This window comes from Balaenoptera physalus, assembly GCF_965194825.1.
Source record: "Balaenoptera physalus genome assembly, chromosome: X".
Lineage (NCBI taxonomy): Eukaryota > Metazoa > Chordata > Mammalia > Artiodactyla > Balaenopteridae > Balaenoptera > Balaenoptera physalus.
In genome coordinates, this window is record NC_138903.1 from 17176292 (window position 1) to 17202692 (window position 26401).

At 40.8% G+C, this 26401-nt stretch overlaps 1 protein-coding gene across 5 annotated transcripts in view; it reads right to left on the bottom strand.

The window, feature by feature from the left end:
• Nucleotides 1-26401, bottom strand: part of MAP3K15 (mitogen-activated protein kinase kinase kinase 15) — a 148224-nt gene that overhangs the window by 76995 nt on the left and 44828 nt on the right. For all 5 annotated transcript variants that reach the window (XR_014258911.1, XM_082446933.1, XM_082446935.1 and 2 more), the window contains 3 exons: nucleotides 21231-21424; nucleotides 17558-17726; nucleotides 15443-15549 (listed from right to left, as the gene is read on the bottom strand). Coding sequence is in view for 4 of the 5 variants with exons in the window: in XM_082446933.1 (XP_082303059.1) it covers nucleotides 15443-15549; nucleotides 17558-17726; nucleotides 21231-21424 (470 nt within the window). In the remaining variant the exon portion in view is untranslated. The remainder of the gene's footprint in view (nucleotides 1-15442; nucleotides 15550-17557; nucleotides 17727-21230; nucleotides 21425-26401) is intronic.

Here is a 26401-nt window from a genome sequence, read left to right on the forward strand (position 1 = left end):
ATTCTACTCAATATTCTGTGATAACCTATATAAGAATCTGAAAAAGAATGAATATATGTATATGTAAAACTGAATCACTTTGCTGTACACCTGAAACTAATACGACATTGTAAATCAACTATACTCCAATAACATTTTGAAAAAAGAGCTATGGGCAACTTTTTGTCTAAATTATTAGTAGTTTTTCTTATTTACTTTAAATAGCCATAATTTCTACAGACTAAGCCAGTAAGTCACTTCACATTTGCTATGTTGACTCCTCTGCAATCTTCCCCCGCTGCAGGGGTTACGATGTGATGATCTAACATATGTATGCACTGTGAAATGATTACCACAATTAAGTTAGTTAACACATCCATCATCTCACATGGTTACTTTTTTGTGCGGTGAGAACGCTTAAGATCTACTCCCTTAGCAAATTTCAAGAATACAATACAGTATTACCAACTGTATAGTCACCATGCTGTACATTACATTCCCAGAACTCATTCATCTTATAACTAAAGTTTGTACCCTTTGACCAACATCTCCCCATTTTTCCCTATCCACCAGCCCCTGGCAATCCCCATTCTACAATCTGGTTCTATAAGCTTGAAAATTTTAGATTCTGCATATAAATAAGATCATACAATATTTGTCTTCCTGTGTCTGGCTTATTTTACTTGGCATAATGTCCTCCAGGTACATCCATGTTTTTACAAATGGCAGGATTTCCTTCTTTTTTACAGTTGAATAATATTTCACTGCATATACACACACACACACACACACACACACACATTTTCTTTAGCCATCTGTTGACTGACACTTTGGTTGTCTCCATACCTTGGCTATTGTGAATAATGCTGCAATGAACAGGGGAGTGCAGATATCTCTTCGAGATACTGATTTCATTTCCTTTGGATATATACCCAGAAGTGGGGTTGCTGGACCATATGGTAGTTCTATTTTTAATTTTTTGAAAAACCTCCACACTGTTTTTCATAATGGCTGAACCAATTTACATTCCCACAAACAGTGTACAAGTGTTCCCCTTTCTCCACACTCTCACCAACACTTACCTCTGTGAGTTCTTTATATATTTTGGATATGAACTGCTTATCAGATATCTGATTTGCAAATATTTTCTCCCACTCAGTGGGTTGCCTTTTCGTTTTGTTGATGCTTCTTTTGCTGTACAGAAGCATTTGAATCTGATGTAGTCCCAACTGTTTATTTTGCTTTTATTGTTTATGTTGCTTTTGTTGCCTGTGCTTCTGATATCACAGCCAAAAAAAATCAGTGTCAAGGACAATGTCAATGAGTTTTTCCCTATGTTTTCTTCTAGAAGTTTTATGGCTTAAGGTCTTAGATATAAGTCTATAATCTATTTCAAGTTAATTTTTGCATATGGTGTAAGATAGGGTCCAATTTTATTCTTTTGCATGTGAATATCCAGTTTTGCCAACACCACTTATTGAAAAGACTATCTTTTCTCCATTATGTATTCCTGGTGCCCTGTCAAAGATTAGTTGACTGTATGTGCGTGGACTTATCTCTGGGCTCTCTATTCTGTTCCACTGGTCTATGTGTCTGTATCATTTTGTCAGTATCATATTGTTTTGAATACTATAGCTTTGTAATACATATAGTTTGAAATCAGGAAGTATGATACAGCTTTGTTCTTCTTTCTCAAGATTGCTTTGGCTATTTGGGGGTCTTGTGCGGTTCTACACGAATTTTAGGATTGTTTTTTTTCTATTTCTGTGGAAAATGCACAGAATTTTGATAGAGATTCTGTAATCTTTTTATATCACACTAGGTAACCTCCCCATTTGAATTAAGAAGTGAAAGGAGGGGATAAATGAAGAAGGAACCGAACTTTTATTAACAGCCATCTAGCTGCCAGGGGCTGTGCAGGCCACCTGCATGTGGTGTATCTCATTTATTCCGCACCATAGGGATCTCCAACCTGGTTTACAGATGAGCAAACTCAGGCTTAAGGAATTTAATTACCTTGTCAACATCATATTGCTGGTAAGTGATTCAAACATCAAAATATATGCTCTTTTCACAACCAGAATGACTCTCTATAAAGCAGTGGTCTCATGCAAGGCTGATTTTGTCCCTAGGGGACACCTGGCAATGTCTGTAGACACTTCTGGTTGTCACAACTTGGGGGTCAGGTTGCTACTGGCACCTAGTGCGGAAAGACTGGGAGGTTGCTAAACTTCCTACAATACATAAGACGGCCTCCCAAACAGAGAAGTACGCAGCTCTAGTTGGCACTAGTGCGAAGTTGAAAAACCTGTTATAAAGTAATCAACTCTGAATTTTACTAAACACTATTCTTTTTTCTACAAATATCTACACTCAAACAAACCCTGTCTCATTCAAAATCATCACCTCAGAGGACCATTACTTATCCCAGCGATGTTTTCATGCTAACAGCACTTTTATCAACATTGCTTTATGAAATTTCTTCCTCTAAACTATCTTCCTTGGTGGCAAATCTCTGTATTTTCCTAGTAGTTTTGATATTTGGAAATGGTCAAAAGTTTTCTCTTAAACTTGGTAAAAATACGGGTAACCAAGCTACACAGTAATAGTCACAGCCTCAGCCACAGCCAAACACCTGCTTCATGCCAGGATTACTCCCTGGAAAGCTTACTGCAAGGTAGATGTTAGTATCCCATTTTACATATGAGGAAGGTTATGGCTTCAGGAGATTTAGTGGCTTGACCATTGCCATAAGACTTAAGTATAGGAGCTGGAATTCAAACCCCAGTCTGTTTGCCTTCAAAGCCCACAGTAATGATATTGATTTCCTATATACCGTGTTAGCTGACTGTTAAAGCAATTCTGAAGGAAAAAAATACCCCCCCAATGATACAATGATATTCTGAATAATGGCAGCATTGTCCAAGGGAGAGCACTGCAGCATGATTAATATGAAGAGAACAAGTTCACCTGTCTGTATAAGTTCAAGTATGTAATACATACACACGTGATTACATTTTGAAATCACGCGTTAACTTGAGTCACCCCTAACGAGCTCTCTCCTTCTTTAGCACAAAGCCCTTCCACTGACACACAAATAAGTCAGTAAATGAAGGAAGGACAAAAGAAAGGGAACTAAAGCAGTAATTTGACAGAAAAGGAAGATAACATAGGCTCAAAGAGGCCAGCGGGGAGGAAGGAGGACAGATGGAATTGGTAAGTTCTTTGGATAAATATGTTTCAAAAGGAAAATATGTATTATTGGCCAGGCCACTGCCCAGAAGATAATAAGATGGTCCACTTCTCAGAAAAAAAAAAAGCAACTGGTCTTTTGGTATAAAAAGTGTTTATTAGGAAAGTGGTTTCAATATTCAGCTACTGTCTAATGCTCTCAACATACATGAAAAAGTAGGACATGTAACAGTATGGCCCTACAATTCCAAGAGGCCCATGGCTTATTTTAGTTGCCCATTTGTTTGTTTAGTTGCAAACAAAATATAAGCTAAAGCTTTCTGGGAAGAGTTTCGTTGATTATGCCATGATATTATTAAATTAGTGTATGTAGAGCACTGTGCTAAAATTGGGGAGTTCTGGTCCCAGAGCTCTTATTGACCAGCTATTTTATTTTGGACCTTTGCCTTTCTTTCTTCCCCTTCTCTCAAATAAAGGATTTAGACTACATCAGGGGTCCCCAACCCCCAGGCTGGGGACCGATACCGATCCGTGGCCTGTTAGGAACCGGGCTGCACAGCAGGAGGTGAGCGGCGGGCAAGTGAGTGGAGCTTCATCTGCCGCTCCCCACCGCTCCCCATCGCTCCCATTACCGCCTGAACCATCCCCCCTCCCCGCCGCCTCCCCGGTCCATGGAAAAACTGTCTTCCACGAAACCGGTCCCTGGTGCCAAAAAGGGTGGGGACCGCTAGACTACATGATTCCTTGTAAATTCACAGATTTTGTGTTTCTCTTCAATCACCACAAATATGTATCCTTCTTTTGCAACATGGTTTTAGGTAGCTGAAGGCAAATGAACTATAAAAGTAGGGCTATGTAAACCAGACAGAGAAAGACAAGTATCACGTTATATTGTTTCTATGTGGAATCTAAAAAAATGATACAATTGAACTTATTTACAAAACACAAATAGACCCACAGACACAGAAAACAAATTTATGGTTACCACAGGGAAAAGGTGGGGAGGGATAAATTAGGAGTTTGGGATTAACAGATACACAGTACTATATATAAAATAGATAAACAACAAGGACCTACTGAATAGCACAGGGAACTATACTCAATATTTTATAATAACCCATAATGGAAAAGAATCTGAAAAAGAATATATATATGTATACACATATACATATATACATGTATATGTGTATACATATATATATGTGTGTGTGTGTGTGTGTGTGTGTGTATATATATATATATATATATAAAATCACTTTGCTGTACACCTGAAACTGACACAACATTGTAAACCAACTATATTTCAATTAAAAAAAAAAACAGAAAAAAAGTAGGGTGATATCATCATTTTCCTACTCTTTACAAACATGTAATAAAAAATGGCTATTTATATAAACATATGGCGAGATCATACAGTCAATATAAACAAAAGAAACCAAAAAAAGGAGGCTGGTGGTTACTGCAGAGACAACAAGCTCTCACCGTCCCTCCACCTGAGCAATGACCTGGCTGGGCAGCCCAGAGGCCAAGGATGAGCTGACTGCTGTAGGTTCTGTAACAAGCCTGCAGACCCTTTGGTGTGGGCTGGATTCAGTAACTTTCACCTAATATTCCCCCCACACACGTTTCTAGGGCCCACAGACTATCTTCCTCTCTCCATCACTCCCCTTAACTCACTTACAGAGAGACACATCATATTCCAATAAACGTGTCACACATTCAGTTTCCCTTCCACTTGCTGAGTAATTCAATGAGTTCAATTTTGCCAAGGCTGGCAGTCTGGACCCAAAGATGCAGGGAGTAGAATATGAGTACACTCCTGCTTTGAGACAGGCAAGTTTTGTTGTTTTTAAACCCAGGACTTTGATTCTGTTATTCTTCTTCCAGGCCATGCCTCTGCCTGCTGCCTGGATCCCTGGTCAGGATCTTCTGGCTGCATTAGCATATCTAATAAAATCCTGTCTGTAAAAGTAACAGCAAATAAAAACTGTTCATAAAGGTTCCATGCCATTGGGAGGCAAGCAATTTAACGGCTCAGTGGAAACTTGAAGTAGCTTTGAATGGGCTTCTAAGGCAGTGAAAGGGAAGCTATCAGGAAAAGATGCCGACTCAAGGCAGCTTTCCTAATACAGGGAGCCCTTGCCTAATACAGGGAGGGTCAAATCGTTCATTACCGTCAACTTTTAGTAACACTGATGGCCATCATTTGTTCCACTTCCTAAGAGTTAGTGGTCAACTGTAAGGCAGGAAAATTCATTATTTGTCCATCACTATATTCCCCTTTACAGAAACACGGTGTCTCCATAAACTTTCCCAAAACTGTACATAATGCGAAATCCTACTGTGACTCTGCTGACAGCTGGCCAAATTATACCTAAAGCAAAGATGTGAAATTCAGGATCAGATTGCATGTATAAATGAAGCAAATATTGCAGTTCTACAGAAAATCCCTCGCTGGTTGGAGAAAATGAGGTTCTTGGCACTGAGGAGGCTAGCCAGCTTCAATATACATACTTGTGGTGATTGTTCGCCCGGCAGTGAAGAGAACCACTGTCTAATAGGGAGCCATCAGACTAGAAGGAAAAGACCCATCATCAGAAAGGTGGCTGTCTGGCAAGCAATCCCAACCATTCTGCTTCCAAATGGGAAACATATATCCTCTAGGAATCACTTCATCCTGCCACACCCGGTTCTCTTAGATACTGATTTTCCATTTCAAAACATGTTTTATTCTTTCATTACTTTGAGTGGATGGTAATCAGATTATTTCATTCTGCTTGACAACCATTACCTCTGCTAGGTCCGGGAAAAGACTTGGTGGTGAGTGCTTTAAAAGGCCCTCTTAGTTTTAATTTAATGAACCATTTTTTAGAATAGCACTTAAAGTGTGCCAGGCATTTTTCCAGAAACTTCACCAGTGATAAGTCATTAATCCTTGTTAAGTCAAGGATCGACCAAGTATAATTTAAGTATAAATAAAAGCAGAACCCACTACTCTGGGGGAAGAGAGTTACAAAACTTTTTTTTTTTTCAGGCTTAAGGAAGATGCCCTTCCCAATGTTCCCCGCCTTGGGATGCTGAGTTTAAAGACTGCTGGGACGAGAGAAGGCACATTTTCATAGAGACCATGAAGCCCCTCCGCCAAAAGGAATCCAAATCCTGACTACCACTATTTGCCGGTATCTAGTACAGCAGGACACAAGCACGTGCTATGTACCCAACAGAAATGTGTCCATATGTGTGCAAAAATCATGCACAAGAATGCTCACAGCAGGACTGTTCTTAGTATCTCCAAACTGGAAACAACCTAAAGGTCTATCAGCAGTAAAATGGATAAATCACTTGTGGCATATCCACACAACAAAATACTCCACAGCAAGGAGAAAGAATGAACTAGTCACACACCCAACAGCATGGACGAATCTCACAAACACAATGCTGCGTGAAGGAAGCCAGACACAAAAGAGTACGTACTGTGTGATTCCATTTATACAAAGTTGAAGGACAGGAAAAACTCATCTATGGAGACAGAGGTTACAATATATCAATAATGGCTGCCTATGGAGGGGTGGGGACTACCTGCAAAGGGGCACAAAGGTACTTTCTGGGGGGGGGATTGGAAATGTTGTATATTTTGATAGGGGTGTTGTTTACATGTGTATGTCTATTAAAACTCATCAATTTGTATAAAGATCTACGCATTTCACTGCCTGTGCATTTTACATACTTCAATATAAAAGAGAGATGTAGCCTCATATGCATTACAAGAATCCTGAAGCCATGGGCTTCTGTGTTGCTGCTGTCAGGCAGGTGCTGCCAGTGGCAGGTCCACAATCTATAGCTTAACCCAGCTGCTGAAGCAAAGAAAAGCCTCTGAGATATCAGACCCCAAAGTCCTCTAACTCGGGTTACCATCGACCCTCACTTTATTCATTTCCTGAGGAAGATGTTGGCCATGGAAGGTTGATAAGAAGGTACCAGAACTCTTTGGTTCTCAAGCCATGTTTGAATATCTTCTCAGAGGTTTTTGCCATGTGATTCAAACATGACCAATTCCTGGCCCCAGCAGAGGACAGGCCCAGTGGGAAGTGTATTTGGGCGTGGTTCTCACCATGTTCACCTAATGCCACCCCTCTTCCTGTATCTTGCTGGGGAGGAAGAGTGACGGTAGGACTAAGACATTTAGGCAGCTTGGATTTCGTGAAATTGGATGTGTCAAACTCCTAGTTATCCTCCAAATCTATAGTAGCCAAGTCTGAATGGGCACATGGCCACCCAACTAGCGACTACATTTCCCAGCTTCCCTTACAGCTAGATAGGGGTCATGTGACTATGTTCTCACCAATAGAATGTCAGTGGAAGTGGCATATGCAAATTCTACTTGCTTTAAAGGAAACTGCTTGCCCTGGGCTTCCACTATTTACTCCTTTCATTAGGCTGGAACACAGAGTAGCAGTGACCTAGCTTCAACTAGAAGAGGACAACACTCCTGGGAATGAAAGAGCTACAAAATGGTCAGAAGCTAGGACCCTGAACAACTTCTGGAGCAGTACTATGCAACTAGTCTGGCCCACTCACCTCTAGACTGCTTTGTAAAAGAGAAATTTCAATCTGATTTAAATCACTGCATTTGGGGGCTCTTTACTACAGCATCTTAGCTGACACCCCTAGCAATAAGCTTTTGAGGCTCATGGTCTCCAGGCAGGAATTTCCAAGTCTCACATACTCTACCTAGCCCAGTAATTTGTATTCCAAAGTTCAGATTATACTAGTACATAAAGACTAGTCTTTCCCCACCATACAACGTTAATCCTGTTGTTAAACCTGCCCCCACCCACCCAGCCTACAAGACACTCTCAGCTCCTTATTTGTGTACACAAGGTCCTTTCAAGACACAGTCCCACCCTCCACACTCTGCTCACTGCAGACATTTACTTCACCTACATCTCATGTTCTGGATGTTCCCAGAAGGCAAAATGCACATGAAGAACTATCTGCTCACACTTCTGGCCAAGTGGAATGGCCTTTTCATCACTCCCATCCCACACTCTATCCCACCCATGAGGCAATTTTTTACTAAACCTTAAAAACCCAGCCCCAGGGCTTCCCTGGTAGCACAGTGGTTAAGAGTCTGCCTGCCTATGCAGGGGACACAGGTTTCATCCCTGGCCCGGGAAGATCCCACATGCCGCGGAGCAACTAAGCCCGTGCACCACAACTATTGAGCCTGCGTGCCTAGAGCCCGCGAGCCACAACTACTGAAGCCCGTGTGCCCAGAGCCTGTGCTCTGCAACAGGAGAAGCCACCGCAATGAGAAGCCCACGCACCGCAATGAAGAGTGGCCCCCATTCGCTGCAACTAGAGAAGGCCCGTGCACAGCAACGAAGACCCAGCACAGCCAAAAATTTAAAAAACCAAATAAATAAATTAATTAAAAAAAAATCCAGCCCCACCCAGGTGTCCACTCCTCTGATGAGACGGGGCTGGGAGATGCTCTCTTCAGCTCCTTGCCTGGGTGGGCAAGTCAGGCTCTAGGGCCAGCAGAAATCCTCGTTTGAGGGTCCCACCGAGTTCCCTGCTCAGAGTGCTGCAGCTGAGCAGAGCGGCTGCTTGGGACTACTGCTCGGGCACTGCAGAAAGCCTTCTTGGAATCTGACATGTTATCACTTTGGGACTGTTGGCCAGCTGCTCCTGACTTGGCCACATGAAGGCTCAGACTGTCCCAGTCTCTGAACTGAAGAGAACAAACACTATTAGCATATCTCTCACCACCATGAATGCAAGGTATTTCAATGAAGAGTATCAGGAGGACATCTACAAATCCCAGACTGGCATGTGCAAGTTCTGAGGAATGCTGGAATAACCCAATGTATCTGGGTGACCTTTGGAGAAAGCTGAGACAGAGCTACAACAGGGCAGTGGCTGACACCCAAATCATAGCCCATGTTCTCCACCCGTGTGGCTGACAGGGTCTTGGTGTTCCGGCCGGCTGTCAGGCCTGAGCTTCTGAGCTGGGAGAGCCAAATTCAGGACATTGGTCCACCAGAGACCTCCCAGCCCCATGTAATATCAATCGGCAAGAGCTCTCCCAAAGATGTCCATCTCAACCCTAAGACTCAGCTCCACTCAATGACCAGGGAGCTACAGTGCTGGGCACCCCATGCCAAACAACTAGCACGACAGGCACACAATCCCACTGATTAGCAGAGAGGTTGCCTAAAATCATAATAAGTTCACAGACACCCCAAAACACACGACCGGACGCGGTCCTGCCCACCAGAAAGACAAGATCCAACCTCATCCACCAGAGTACAGGCACTAGTCCCCTCCACCAGGAAGCCTACACAACCCACTGAACCAACCTTACCCACTGGGGGCAGACACCAAAAGCAACGGGAACTATGAACCTGCAGCCTGCGAAAGGAGACCCCAAACACAGTAAGTTAAGCAAAACGACAAGACTGAGAAATACACAGCAGATGAAGGAGCAAGGTAAAAACCCACCAGACCAAACAAATGAAAAGGAAATAGGTAGTCTATCTGAAAAAGAATTCAGAGTAATGACAGTAAAGATGATAAAAAATCTTGCAAATAGAATGGGAAAAATCCAAGAAACGTTTAACAAGAACCTAGAAGAACTAAAGAGCACACAAACAATGATGAACTACACAATAAATGAAATTAAAAATTCTCTAGAAGGGATCAATAGCAGAATAACTGAGGCAGAAGAACAGATAACTGACCTGGAAGATAAAATAGTGGAAATAACTACTGCAGAGCAGAAGAAAGAAAAAAGAATGAAAAGAACTGAGGACAGTCTCAGAGACCTCTGGGACAACATTAAAGGCACCAACATTCGAATTATAGGGGTCCCAGAAGAAGAAGAGAAAAAGAAAGGATCTGAGAAAATATTTGAAGAGATTATACTTGAAAACTTCCCTAATATGGGAAAGGAAATAGTCAATCAAGTCTAGGAAGCACAGAGAGTCCCATACAGGATAAATCCAAGGAGAAACACACCAAGACACATATTAATCAAACTATCAAAAATTAAATACACTTCCCTGGTGGTGCAGTGGTTAAGAATCTGCCTGCCAATGCAGGGGACACGGGTTCCAGCCCTGGTCCGGGAAGATCCCACATGGCGTGGAGCAACTAACCCCCGTGTGCGATAGCTACTAAGCCTGTGCTCTAGAGCCTGTGAGCCACAACTACTGAGCCCGTGTGCTGCAACTACTGAAGTCCGCGTGCCTAGAGCCCATGCTCCACAACAAGAGAAGCCACCACAATGAGAAGCCCGCGCACAGCAACGAAGAGTAGCCCCCGCTCGCCGCAACTAGAGAAAGCCTGCACGCAGGAATGAAGACCCAATGCAGCCAAAAATAAATTTAAAATAATAATAATAATAATAATAATTAAATACAAAGAAAAAATATTAAAAGCAGCAAGAGAAAAGCAACAAATAACATACAAGGGAATCCCCATAACGTTAACAGCTGATAGTTCAGCAGAAACTCTGCCTGTCAGAAGGGAGTGGCAGGACATATTTAAAGTGATGAAGGAGAAAAACCTACAACCAAGATTACTCTACCCAGCAAGGATCTCATTCAGATTTGATGGAGAAATTAAAACCTTTACAGACAAGCAAAAGCTGAGAGAGTTCAGCACCACCAAACCAGCTTTACAACAAATGCTAAAGGAACTTCTCTAGGCAGGAAACACAAGAGAAGGAAAACACCTACAATAACAAACCCAAAACAATTAAGAAAACGGTAATAGAAACATACATATCAATAATTACCTTAAATGTAAATGGATTAAATGTTCCAACCAAAAGACATAGACTGGCTGAACGTATACAAAAACGAGACCCGTATATACGTTGTCTACAAGACACCCACTTGACACCTAGGGACACATACAGACTGAAAGTGAGGGGATGGAAAAAGATATTCCATGCAAATGGAAATCAAAAGAAAGCTGGAGTAGCAATTCTTATATCTGACAAAATAGACTTTAAAATAAAGATTATTACAAAAGACAAAGAAGGACACTACATAATGATCAAGGGATCAATCCAAGAAGAAGATATAACAATTGTAAATATTTATGCACCCAACATAGGAGCACCTCAATACATAAGGCAAATACTAACAGCTATAAAAGTGGAAATCAACAGTAACACAGTAATAGTAGGGGACTTTAACACCCCACTTTCACCAATGGACAGATCATCCAAAATGAAAATAAATAAGGAAACACAAGCTTTAAATGACACATTAAACAAGATGGACTTAATTGATATTTATCAGACATTCCATCCAAATACAACAGAATACACATTCTTCTCAAGTGCTCATGGAACATTCTCCAGTATAGACCATATTTTGGGTCACAAATCAAGCCTTGGTAAATTTAAGAAAATTGAAATCGTATCAAGTATCTTCTGACCACAATGCTTTAAGACTAGATATCAATTACAGGAAAAAAACTGTAAAAAATACAAACACATGGAGGCTAAACAATATGCTACTAAATGAACAAGAGATCACTGAAGAAGTCAAAGAGGAAATCAACAAATACCTAGAAACAAATGACAATGAAAACACGACGACCCAAAACCTATGGGATGCAGCAAAAGCAGTTCTAAGAGGGAAGTTTATAGCAATACAATCCTACCTCAAGAAACAAGAAACATCTCAAATAAACAACTAACCTTACACCTAAAGAAACAAGAGAAAGAAGAACAAAAGAAACCCAAAGTTAGCAGAAGGAAAGAAATCATACAGATCAGATCCAAAATAAATGAAAAAGAAATGAAGGAAACCATAGCAAAGATCAATGAAATTAAAAGCTGGTTCTTTGAGAAGATAAACAAAATTGATAAACCATTAGCCAGACTCATCAAGAAAAAAAGGGTGAAGACTCAAATCAACAGAATTAGAAATGAAAAAGGAGAAGTAACAACTGACATTGCAGAAATACAAAGGATCATGAGAGATTACTACAAGCAACTACATGCCAATAAAATGGACAACCTGGAAGAAATGGACAAATTCTTAGAAAAGCACAAGCTTCCGACACTGAAACAGGAAGAAACAGAAAATATAAACAGGCCAATCAGAAGCACTGAAATTGAAACTGTGATTAAAAATCTTCCAACAAACAAAACCCCAGGACCCGATGGCTTCACAGGCGAATTCTATCAAACATTTAGAGAAGAGCTAACGCCTATCCTTCTTAAACTCTTCCAAAATATAGCAGTGGGAGGAATACTGCCACAGTCATTCTATGAGGCCACCATCACCCTCATACCAAAACCAGACAATGATGTCACAAAAAATGAAAACTACAGGCCAATATCACTGATGAACATAGATGCAAAAATCCTCAACAAAATACTAGCGAACAGAATCCAACAGCACATTAAAAGGATCATACACCATGATCAAGTGGGGTTTATCCCAGGAATGCAAGGATTCTTCAATATACGCTAATCCATCAATGTGATAAATCATGTGAACAAACTGGAGGAGAAAAACCATATGATCACCTGAATAGATGCAGAAAAAGCTTTTGACAAAATTCAACACCCATGTATGATAAAACCCTCCAGAAAGTAGGCATAGAGGGAACTTACCTCAACATAATAAAGACCATATATGACAAACCCACAGCCAACATCGTTCTCAATGGTGAAAAACTGAAACCATTTCCCCTGAGATAAAGAACAAGACAAGGTTGCCAACTCTCACCACTATTATTCAACATAGTTTTGGAAGTTTTGGGCACAGCAATCAGAGAAGAAAAAGAAAGAAAAGGAATCCAAATCGGAAAACAAGAAGTAAAACTGTCACTGTTTGCAGATGACATGATACTATAGAGAATCCTAAAGATGCTACCAGAAAACTACTAGAGCTAATCAATGAATCTGGTAATGTAGCAGGATACAAGATTAATGCACAGAAATCTCTTGCATTCCTATATACTAATGATGAAAAATCTGAAAGAGAAATTAAGGAAACACTCCTATTTACCATTGCAAAAAATAAAATACCTAGGAATAAACCTACCTAAGGAGACAAAAGACCTGTATGCAGAAAACTATAAAACACTGATGAAAGAAATTAAAGATGATACAAACAGATGGAGAGATATACCATGTTCTTGGATTGGAATTACCAACACTATGAAAATGACTTTACTACCCAAAGCAATCTACAGATTCAATGCAATCCCTATCAAACTACCACTGGCATTTTTCACAGAACTAGAACAAAAAATTTCACAATTTGTATGGAAACACAAAAGACCCCGAATAGCCAAAGCAATCTTGAGAAAGAAAAACGGAGCCGGAGGAATCAGGCTCCTGGACTTCAGACTATACTACAAAGCTACAGTAATCAAGACAGTATGGTACCAGCACAAAAACAGAAATACAGATCAATGGAACAGGACAGAAAGCCCAGAGATAAAGCCATGCACATATGGTCACCTTATCTTTGACAAAGGAGGCAAGAATATACAATGGAGAAAAGACAGCCTCTTCAATAAGTGGTGTTGGGAAAACTGGACAGCTACATGTAAAAGAATGAAATTAGAACACTCACTAACACCATCCACAAAAATAAACTCAAAACGGATTAAAGACCTAAATGTAAGACTGGACACTATAAAACTCTTAGAGGAAAACATAGGCAGAACACTCTATGACATAAATCACAGCAAGATCCTTTTTGACCCCCCTCCTAGAGAAAGGGAAATAAAAACAAAAATAAACAAATGGGATCTAATGAAACTTAAAAGCTTTTTGCACAGCAAAGGAAACCATAAACAAGACGAAAAGACAACCCTCAGAATGGGAGAAAATATTTGCAAATGATGCTACGGACAAAGGATTAATCTCCAAAATATATAAGCAGCTCATGCAGCTCAATATCAAAAAAAAAACCCACCCAATCCAAAAATGGGCAGAAGACCTAAATAGACATTTCTCCAGAGAAGATATACAGATTGCCAACAAACACATGAAAGGATGTTCAACATCACCAATCATTAGAGAAATGCAAATCAAAACTACAATGAGGTATCACCTCACACAGGTCAGAATGGCCATTATCAGAAAGTCTACAAACAATAAATGCTGGAGAGGGTGTGGAGAAAAGGGAACCCTCTTGCATTGTTGGTGGGAATGTAAATTGATATAGCCACTATGGAGAACAGTATGGAGGTTCCTTGAAAAACTAAAAATAGAACTATCATACGACCCAGCAATCCCACTACTGGGCATATACCCTGAGAAAACCATAATTCAAAAAGAGTCATGTACCACAATGTTCACTGCAGCTCTATTTACAATAGCCAGGACATGGAAGCAACCTAAGTGTCCATTGACAGATAAATGGATAAAGAAGATGTGGCACATATACACATTGGAATATTACTCAGCCATAAAAAGAGACGGAATTGAGTTATTTGTAGTGAGGTGGATGGACCTAGAGTCTGTCATACAGAGTGAAGTAAGTCAGGAAGAGAAAAACAAATACGGTATGCTAACACATATATGTGGAATCTAAAAAAAATTGGTTCTGAAGAACCTAGGGGCAGGACACGAATAAAGACTTAGACGTGGAAACTGGACTTGAGGACACGGGGAGAGGGAGGGATGGGCTGGGACGAGGTGAGAGAGTGGCATTGCCATATATACACTACCAAATGTAGAATGGATGGCTGGTGGGAAGCAGCTGCATGGCACAGGGAGATCAGCTCGGTGCTTTGTGACCACCTAGAGGGATGGGATAGGGAGGGAGGGTGGGAGGGAGACGCAAGAGGGAGGGGATATGGGGACATGTGTATAACTATGGCTGATTCACTTTGTTATACAGCAGAAGCTAACGCACCACTGTAGAGCAATTATACTCCAATAAAGATGTTGGGAAAAAAAAAACAAAACAACCCAGCCCCAAAGACCCCAGAGAAGCTTATTTAAAACCCCAAAGCAAAATGCCTTCCTCCCTCTACTATGCTTCAATATTCATTAAGATATTTATCATTCTGAGCTGTATGGATTTAGTTACATGTCTGACCTCAGAGCTAGAATATATGTTCCAAAGACAAAGTCCCTGAAGGTTAAGATCATGCCTTGTCCATTTTGTTTACTTTAGCATTCAGCTCAGGATCTGGCTCATACTCAATGAGGGCTGAATGAAAGAAGGAAACAATTTAACAGCTGGCACGTTTCAAAACTCTATACGCACATTATCACTCTCACCTATTCAGTGCAAATGCATAGTGGAATTTAATGTTATGCTGGTCAGCCAAATCAGACGTCGGCAGCATTTCCAGTGTTTCTACCAGCTTCACCATTGCATCATAGTCCTGTTGGCAAGAGGTCCCAAGGTGAGAAAGACAGGAAACACCGCTCTTCGCAGGTTATTTTGAACGAACATGAGACTGCCTCAGCATTTAAGTACAAGCCTTTCCCTACAGGCAGCATTTAGTGACGTTAAAGCCCTTAAAAGAATAGCAATGAGATTAAAAACAACAAGGTGGATGAGAGAGAAGTCAGAGAAAGAATCACTGCTATCAGAGGTCACAAAAGGACCGAGGAAAGGAAGTTAGATTCAAAGACGATAAAAGAAAACAAATGAGCCCAGCAGCCAGGAAAAGCTACCACATTTTGAGTGTGGGAGAGTTAACACCAGCAGGGCTGTGGGTTAAAATGAACGGGACATAAACATGTAGGAAATCTTACAGTTATTTGCCATGTAAATGGGGGGAAACATCCCAATCCTTCCTATTTTGTCAGAAACAATCACATTCATCTAAACTAGAATTTCTCAACCTTGGCACTACTGACATTTGGGGGCTGGATCATTCTTTATGGTGGGGGCTGTGCTGTGTATCGTGGGATGTTAAGCGGCATCCGTGGCCTTGACCCACTAGATGCCAGGAGCACTTCCCCCTCTCTCCTCGAGTTGTGACAACCAAAAATATCTCCAGATACTGCCACATGTCCCCCGCTTGAGAACCACAGCTCTAAACTGCATAATTACCCAGGGAGAAATTGCTACCGTGTTTGTCTCAGCTGTGTCCCCTCCGAGCAGTGCCATCTGCTACCCTTTCAGCCGGGCTTACAATCGTTTCGGGCCAACTCGCTGACAGCCAGCCACAGTTAGCAGATGAGGATTTCCCACTGAAATCTCATGTCTGTTTTGTGGCTTTACACCTCGATGCTGCTACCCAAGGAAAGGGAAGGCAGAGTATTGCCAAGAAGCTTCCGGCTCACCCTTGAGCCCGAGAGTCCCACCAACGGAAGGTTATAAAGAGGAGGGATGCGTGAAAGCAAGGGCAGAAGGAAGCCAGCAGCTCAACAGAAGAAAAACTTCAAAAAAGGTCATTCCCATTCTCTTGTTCCATGGGGCATAATTTAATCATCATAATTCCTAATAGCATCTGCTATTAAAATCAATTAGATGCATCTGTTTATCACCAGGGGCACGTTCCCTAAGTGGCTGACTCTGTTCTCGGTTCAGGTCGTAAATGGAAGTCTCTCTCATTCAGATTTAAAGACCCGTGGCCAACAACCTCCAATATGGCTTTGTAGAATTCTGCAGGTTATGTACGTTGCCCTGCATTCCTCCAATGGAAAGGAAGGAAGGCAAGACATCCTTAGAAATGGCTCCACAGCATTAAACTTGGAGGGAGGAAACGACTGATTTCCTCCATGGTACCATATTCTACAAACCCTGTCTCAAGAACTCTCCAGAAGCCTCTGTCACTTGTCTTAGAATAAACCCCTGCATTCCCTGGGTCCTGGACTTGCCTCTGCTACTCCTGCTCTCCCTTTCACTAACAGGCAGTGGTAAACAAAGAAGGAAGTGACAAAGGCCTAAAGGAAGTAGCAGAGGAGTTAAGAGCAAAGAGGACAGAGCCGGTTGCCTCAGTTTGAATCTTGACTTTGCCAACTGCTGTGTGACCTTAGGCAAGTTACTTAACTTCTCTGTACCTCATGTTCCTCATTTGTGAAATGGGGATAATCCAAGCGTACACCCCATAGGCTTATGAAGAGGAGTAAGTGAATTAGGACTTGCAAAGGGCTTGGAACAACGCCTAACACAAAGTGCACATAAACTGTTTAATTCTAATTCCTTTTATTAAGCAGTACTGTTTCTGAGATTTTGCTGGAGTGGCCTTCTGATATGACAAAACCTTCTTCAATATTTCCACCACAACAGATATGCGAGGTGACCTATGACCTAGCCACATCCCTATTTTGTCTGTAAAACAGCTACCTAACCATACATCCAGTGTAAGAGTACTTCATATGAGAAATTCCTCATGTCAAGGAAGAACTGTGATAGCCTCAGACAAGCATATTTCATACCTGGATATCACGATAGGACAGCAGTAAATTAATGACGATGTCTGAGGTCAGAACCTCGGTATTGTCCATGCGGAGTTTGATGCGAGCCAGCTCCTTCGCCAGTTCATCACCCTGGTATTTCTCTCTGGCTCTCCGGATGTCATTTAACAAGGCTTCTTTGTAATAAGCACTGGAGAGGAAAACAAGAAAACCTCCAGTCACATCCATGTGCATCCAGGACTGTGTTGCCCTTAGCAGCTCAAACAAACTTGGTTCTCGTTGACAGGACTTAGGCTAACACATGGGGGCCTCGCCCAGACCTCAGACTCCCTGCATCAGCAAACAGGAGACACGTCCTACTTGTGAGTGACATTCTGTAAAAACTCACCACTAAACAGTAACAAAGAAATATCAGTTCATTATGACCTTGAAAATATTTTCAAACTTGACCCCATATGTATCTGGATGACCCACAAGACTTGCTACCCACCCCAGCCCATCCCCCTCTCTCTGGTATTTTCAAACACAAAGAAGACAAGAAAGTACCTTACTTGAATAGTAATTTCCCCCACGATGAAGAGATTTTCACAAAGCTGAACAAAACTCCAAAGCCATGAAACAGAGTAAAATGAGAACTTCTTTAAAATGTATCTATCAGGTGTCCCCAGCTAGTAATCACAAAGCTTTTTGCAGCTGGTCGAGAGCCAGAACCTGGATGTGTCCACGAGCAATCCAAGAAGCCGTGCCTGGACGCTTATGGGCAACCTCGGCCTTTTACCCCCTACGCCCCTTGTCATTTTTGACAGCCAGAGTGCTTTTCTAATGTAAGACGTAAAACTTCCTTCATGTGGGCGTCTAGATAATAATAGGGATGTATGACAACATTTCGAACAGTTTAAATCCACACTGGAATGTCTCACCATAGCCCCTCAAAGAACCAATGCTAGTATCTGGTATTTGGTTTAAAATCTTTAAAAATGACCGAATTTGGTATACAGAGGCCAACTTATAATGACCATAGATTGACTTAAATATGTTGTCTACGCTCCAAGTAATTTTTTTTTTATGGAGACTGGGCCTTGCCAAGCTGTAATACTGTCAACCCATTAAGCAGTTGAAATGTTTTAACTGTAGACAGTAAAATTAGGCTGTTTGTTAAAAAGAATAAGTTCAGTAAGTAATATTCTTCAGAGAATGAAAAACAACACCTAAGAATAACAAATGTCACTTTTAATAGTTATAAAACTATGTCAAAAAAAGTGTTTACCGTACACAGCCTGGTCCAATGCTTATAATAAGATCTCAATGAATATTTCAGGAATTAAGTGATGGCCCTCAGAAAGTGCTCTGATAAAATTATCAGTGCATTGCTTTAATTTTTATTTCCTTATTTGTCTATTGCTTATTACCCCAATGATGAGCAAATTAGCAGATTCTACTAACGTTTAAAATTCTATGATTAATCAAATGAGTCATTAAGTTGGGTGACAACCATTGTCCATTTGCTGGACTATAAAGGCATCAAAGCTATGAAAGTGTTATTAGTTCAGCCTGACAAGTAAAAATTTATACTATAGTTTAGACTTGTTTTCAAGGGTAATTCTGAAAAATAGTTTTAATAAACTAAGAAACCTAATAAGAATGGTAACTTGTAAGTAAATGAACAAAACACTGAATTAAATATGGCTTGGAGACATCATATACGTAATAAACATGCAGCCATTTCTGCCTCTGGTAACCAGGGAAGATGTTGCTAATCAATGTGGACTTAGAAATGGCTTCAGGGACTTCCCTGGTGGTGCAGTGGTTAATAATCCGCCTGCCAATGCAGGGGACATGGGTTCGAGCCCTGGTCTTGGAAGATCCCACAAGCCGCGGAGCAACTAAGACCGCCCGCCACAACTACTGAGCCCGTGCACCACAACTACTGAGCCCTCACGCCACAACTACTGAAGCCCGCGTGCCTAGAGCCCACGCTCCACAAAAAGAGAAGCCACTGCAATGAGAAGCCCGCACACCGCAATGAAGAGTAGCCCCCACTCGCCGCGACAAGACAAAGCCCGTGCACAGCAACAAAGACCCAACGCAGCCAAAAATAAATAAATAAATAAATAAATTTTAAAAAAAGATTAAAAAAAGAAATAGCTTCAAACCCCTTTTCCGCACAGGGCTCCGGGTAGCCTTTATCAATCTATCAAAGTTGGCACTTGAGCTGAAAATTTATCTGCCATCCCTGTTACAGATGTTTTAAACCATAAGCACCATTTACCCTCTCACCAACCCTTGCCAGCTATCAGGTAGTTCAAGGAGTGGAATCAACTAACAGGTACTTCAAGTTCTCTGAAATTAAACCAAATCAAAAGAGTTGTTTTCCTACTGAAACATACATGAAGTGAATAAGAAACAAACTTGAATCTACTTGTTGCAAAGACCTTGCTCATCTAGCAGACTCAAGCTAGCCTACTTCCTTGTCAGACCTGAAAAGATGATACTGAGAGAGTTCTCTCCCTGAGCTTCACTAAAATGGTCACTGTGCAATAAGACAATAGTTAGCAAGGGGGGACTGAAAGAGGCTTTCCAGGGGTGTGCTGCAAAAGGTCCCCCATTTGCTTTCTCTGTTGGCATGCGGTCACATATGTCTGGGTTTCCAGTCTTCTTTTCCCACTACAATCTGTAGCAGAAACTCTGTGTCCAGAGAAGAGGTGATAGGATAGAAAAAGACAACAGACTGTTAGCAAGTGTGCACCTCACACCAACCCTACAGTAGTAACGCTCCACAGTTCGGGGAGCCACAACGCGAGCCACAGGGACGTGTGGTCCCTTACATTTCATTTTAAGTCAGTTCTGCCAGTGCTTCGGACTTTCATTTGTTTTGGAAGGACAAATCCTTCTTGAGACGTAACTTTCAGGAGTAAATCCTTTAAATTGGCCACAGGCAAGAAAAAAAACTCCCCAAAACTGGATCCTTTGGTTAAGTAGAATAATTTTTCTGCCTTCAAGTTTTAGAACAGGGATGTGTTAAGGACTGGTTTCTTGAGCACCGAGGCTCAAAGAGGTGAGCTGAGTGTTCCAAGGCTACACCGTGAAGAAGCACCTGAGCCGGGATTCAAACCCAAACTTGTCAACTCCTGAATCACTACTCCAGACCTTCTCTGACATAAATCTACCAAGAACACGTCACAGGACACGCTGAGGTCAGGACGGCTTCAGCTTGACTCAGTACATCCCGACTTTTACAGCACAAGGACTTATGGTTGGAATGACTTTGCTGACGCATTTTAACAACCTTAACAGCTGATTGGTAGTAGGGAGGAAATCACATTCAGAAATGACCTTGAAACACAGAATCTCAGAGTTGAAGGAGCATGAAAGAAAATCAGTGACTTAAGTTCCTTATTTTCTAGATGAGAGAACAGCTACAGAAAAGTTATTTGTCAAGGTCACACAGGGAGTTGGAGCCAAACACAAGCTCAACCCTGACCTCAACTCCAGTTTTATTTCTTTTGGTTACACCTCAACGGCCCAACTTAGTGAGACAGTAAGGAACACTGGATTCCAGGATGACTTCAAAATAATTGGTCGGGGTTTCCCACTCTCTGGGCACTAAGGTCTCTTGAAGTTACGTCACCTCCATGGACGTGAAAGGAAAATTTTGGCAAAGCTCCCAGTGTTGTTGACGGTTGATGGGAATTACCATGAGGTCACATGGATGTCCTTGAGGAGGCTAGTAAACCTGTCCACCAGGGGCACACACAGCGGACCCAGGATGGTGTCCCAGTTGGGCTGCATGTACTCCGAGGCACGTCTCTGGGCGTCACTCTCGCAGCAAAAATAATCAGCGCATGGTGTCATGATGTACGGGATGAAATAATAATTTCCACTAGATGCCTGGGAAGAAGAAACAAAAATGTTTCACGAAATAATTGATGCAGAAGCACAGCTGTGGACTTGGGCAGGTGGAACCTTGGTGGGACAGGAAAGGAGAAAATGACTGACGATGAACAACTTGCACAATATGACTATGAATCTATCATACGCAAAACAGGAAACCACTCAATTTCACAAGCTCTAACACATGGACATACGACAAAAATTTGGTTTCAAACACTGAACTGATCTATATATGTTTCTGAACTTCATCAGCAAAGATTTTAGGGTTTTAAGTCTCAGAAATTACATCGTTTCATTACATATCCTCCCAAATCAGAGGGAACTTCAGCCCAATGATAACCAAGGATTACGATGTAAAGGCTTATTTTCTTTCTTTCAGCATAGGTGGAAAAGCCTTGTTATTTGATAATTTAACCACAGGTGAACTATTTATAAACTTTGTTGAGTAAAAACTGTTTTGCAAGAAGCAGATATTAATAAATATGATTAGTCTCAGAGATGTTTTGAAAAAAAAGGATCTGTTTAAAAATTTTTATATTGTCAAACAATACTCAAGTAAAAGAGTATCTTTTTTCTATGGAATAATCATGATTCATAGTCAAATTGGAATCCTTTGTAAAGCATAAACACTACCTTTAAATAGCATTAAGCCCATGCTCAGTTTTTAGCATATTTGGAGGACTATAATATGTTTTTATATGACATTCTTCTATCATAGTCAATCATTTGTCTATACTGTCATAAAAAGCAACTAGGTTAAAATTTCAGACTTTCTAATTCCTTTATCTTCACTAAGTTTTAAAGAATTTACACGATGCCAGAAATAATTTTGGCATAATGCAGACATAACCTTGGGAAGTACACTTTCACCAAGAAAGAGAAGTCAAAGAAACAACACAGTTTCATCTAAATTAAAAAGAAATTCATTCATCACAGAGACAACTGTCAGAATGCTACAATCTCAGATCAAACAGAAGTCTTGGGAAAACTTTCCACATTGGGGAACTAGCTTGAAACAAATATGTGACAGATATTTTAAAGTTTTCCTTTTGAATAAGATTTGCTTACACAAGGACAGGTGGCATTCTTATTTCTATCTAAATTCAAAATACAAATAATTGTCCTGCAATTCTCTCCCTCTTTTGTACCTTCTAGGGCATCTATAGCACTGTCAAGACATGTCTTTAGGCCCTAAAATAATTCGTTAAGCAAAAATGACTAGCGCTGCTCCACTCAACCATATTTGAGACGGTCAGCAAACTTTTTCTGTAAAAGGCCAGATGGTAAATATTTCTGGTTTTGTGGGCCATATAATTTCTACTGCAACTACTCGACTCTGCTGTTACAGCATGAAAGCAGCTGCAGACAACATGTAAACACATGAGCATGGCTGTATCCCAATAAAACTTCATTTATGGGCACAAATTTGAATTTCATATTTTCACATGTCCTGAAGTATTCTTCATCTTCTGATTTTTTTCCAAGCATTTAAAACTGTAAAAACCAATGTGAGCTCACAGGTCATACCAAAACAGGTGGTGGGCCAACCCTTGTCTAACACTAAGCTTCCTGATGTTTCATGATTCCTGATAATAGGTTTTATGAGAGTACTTACCCTGCTGCAAAATAGCAGCTGGACACTGTCCCCGTGGACACTAGATATTGGGGTTAAACACCTCAAACTACAAATGTCAGTCTGTTACAAAGAGAAGGAGCAAAATTTTTGGTGTGTTGGTGATAACTGGGGAATAGGAGGAACAAAGACCCTTCCCCCTCTGGTAATATCTTCAAATTCTCAAAGACAGGTTCAAATTGCCCAGCAAAGTAAGGTTTTGGTAGGTTAGAGACGAATTTCTCCATCATCTATAACAAGAAAGCCATGTTGCTAAAGTTAATTAAATTAAATGCCATTTATACACTCAGAAGTTAAACTGCTTGTTCTTCTACCTGAAATTGGTCGAGTTTATGGTAAAAGATTTCCTAGTTCAGACTAAGAGGGAGAAAAGAGCTGTGTGAATCAGTGAAGTCCAGAAGGTAAAAAAAAAAAATTTTTTTTTTCTTCAAAATTTCTCTATTGAAAAAATAGAGTTTGCTATTTTCAAAAAGTTAGAGCTAGGCTGGAGGTGTGTGGAGCTCCTCAGATCCCCTCCCCAGAAAAACAAACATAACTCGTAACAAATATTTTTAAAAAACCATTTAAAGTCTCTATAAATTGTCTTAAGAACATACAGCAAATGGAGGAACCTTTACTCGAGAAAATCGATTAAATCTTGATAAGAAGACTGAGACTCTAGTATTTGAGCTATAACCTGCTCTTCCCCTACCCTCGAGCCCAGAGTGACAAATTCTATTCTGGATGGGTACAGCCAAGAAGATGGGACCCCCTCCCACCCTCAGCTTCAAGTCTAGGGTGGCAGTTTCTCCCTGGGAAGGTTAGGCCACCAGCATCCTCATTCACCACAGCCCTGTCCTGTAGAAGCTCTATTCCAGGCAAGCATGGTCAAGAGGACCAGGGCTCCATTTCTCCACCGCGTTCCCACTTGTATGGCAGAAGCTCTATCTTAGGTGAAACAGGCCAAGAATACTGGGCCCTGATCATCTATGTCCCAGCTCACATAGGGCAAAGGTTCCATGGCAAGAGAGGCAAGCTGAGAAGATCAGGGACTGCTACCCTTGCCCAGCACCCCGCTCATAGCAGGGTATCACTCTGAGAGAGGCAGGCTGCTACCCCCACCCCTCCCCAGCTCTGGAGCAGTGGTGCAGAGGCTCTGCCTAGGGTAGAGGCATGCTGTAAGAACAGACAGCTTTGCAGCTCTCCCTAAGGGGACTGACTTTATGTGAAACATAGCATGGAGAAGTTCAAACCTACAGGCACTGTCAAAGACAATGGAGATTTTTATGGCAAGAAATTAAGAGGAGGCTGGTAGCTCCATGATAGCAATGGGTAAAAGGTAGACAAGCTAGAAGTTTAACAAAGAGAAACAGGGGAAGAGAGAGTTATGAAAGGCTTCCTGCGGTCAGAGTGAACCTTAAAGACCAGCTTTAAAAACTACCCCTGCAAAGAAGCCCAATGTTAATGATATTAGACTGTGGAACATTTATGTCTCTGGTGATTGGCAAAAACAATAAAGCAATCAGCTAACAATTAGGGGAGACTAACAACTGGATGTAATATCAATAGAGGAAGATCAGTCAGAAACTTAACAGGGAAACTGGGAAAAGATATAGTCAAAGAGAGCCCAGCTATAACCACTGTCATCCCCAGGTGGGGATGGGAGGGTTAGGGTAGCTGTGTGCATGTTCAAGGCTGCACCTTCTGAGGTGTGACATCAGAGGCTGCACACTGGAGGAAATAGACTTCACTGAACTAGTCCAGCGAAGTCACTAAACAAATAAACCAGCAAACAGGAACAAGTTCCAGAGGCAGGAGGGAGAAAGTCAGTATCCAGAGTTGCTACATTATCTAAAATGTCTAGTTTTCAGCAACAAAAAATACAAAACATGCAAAGAAACAGGACAGTGTGATCTGTATACAGGAGAAACAGCAGGCACCAAGTAACTGCCTTTGAAAGGACCCAGGTATTGGACTTTGGAGACAAAGACTTGAAAACTGCTATTATAGATATGTTTGAAGAACTAAGGGAAACCATACTTAACAAATTAAAGGTATAACTACAATGCATCATCAAATACAGAATATCGATGAAGAATCAGGAATTACCAAAGAAGAAGCAAATGGAAATTCTGGACTTAAAAAGCATAATAACCAAAATTAAAAATTCACTGAAGGGGCCCAATAGGAAATTTAAGTGGAAGAAAGAATCAGTAAACTTGTAGACAGATCAATAGGGATTATGCAAACTGAAGAACAGAGAGAAAAAAGAATGAAGAAAAATGAACAGAGCCTCAAAGAAATGTGGGACACCATCAAGTGCACCAACAAACACAACTCATAATGGGAGTCCTGAAAGGAGAGGAAAGAAGCAGAAAAATACTGAAAGAAATCAGTGCTGAAAACTTCACAAATTTGATTAAATGAATCTACATATCCAAGAAGTTAAATAAATTCCAAGTAGGATAAACTCAAAGAGATCCACACCCAGATACACTGTAGTCAAAATTGTGAAAGACAAAGTCTTGAAAACAGCAAGAGAAACAAGTGTCTTATTGTGTACAAGGGCAACCCAATAAAATAAACATCTGACTTTTCATCAGAAACAATGAATGCTAGAAGGCAGTAGGACAACATATTCAAAGTGATGAGAGAAAAAAAAGTGAACCAAAAATCTTATATCTAGCAAAACTATCTTTTAAAAATGAAGATGAGGGACTTCCCTGGCGGTCCAGTGGTTAAGACTCCGCACTCCCAATGCAAGGGGCACGGGTTTGATCCCTGGTTGGGGAAATAACATCCTGCACGCCGTGTGGTGCACCCTTAAAAAAAAATCAATCTAAAAATAAAGGTGAATCTAACGTCACTGAAAGTATACAAGGTTTCTAGAGAAAATTTCAACACTGTAATAAAGGATCTGAAAGAAAATCTGGGGGGAAATAAAGACATTTTCAGGTAAACAAAAACTGAGATAATTTGTTCCTAGCAGACCTGTCTTACAAAAAATATTAAAGGAAGTTCTTCAGGCTGAAAGCAAGTGACACCAGACAGTAATTTTAATTCACATGATAAAAATAAAGTATGCAATATAGTTAGTTATACAGGTAATTGTAAGAGACAATATAGTTGCTAATTTCTTCTTTCTTAACTGGTTTAAAAGACAATTGCATAAGATGATGTATATAATCATATGTTGGGGCCTGTAACATATAGATATGTAATATATTTGACACTAGAAGTACAAAAGATGCAGGTGGAAACAAAGCTGTATTGGAATAAGGAAATAGCACCATTTGGTAACTTGAATCCACAGAAACAAATGAAACGAATCAGAAATGGTAAACAAACAGGTTAATGTAACT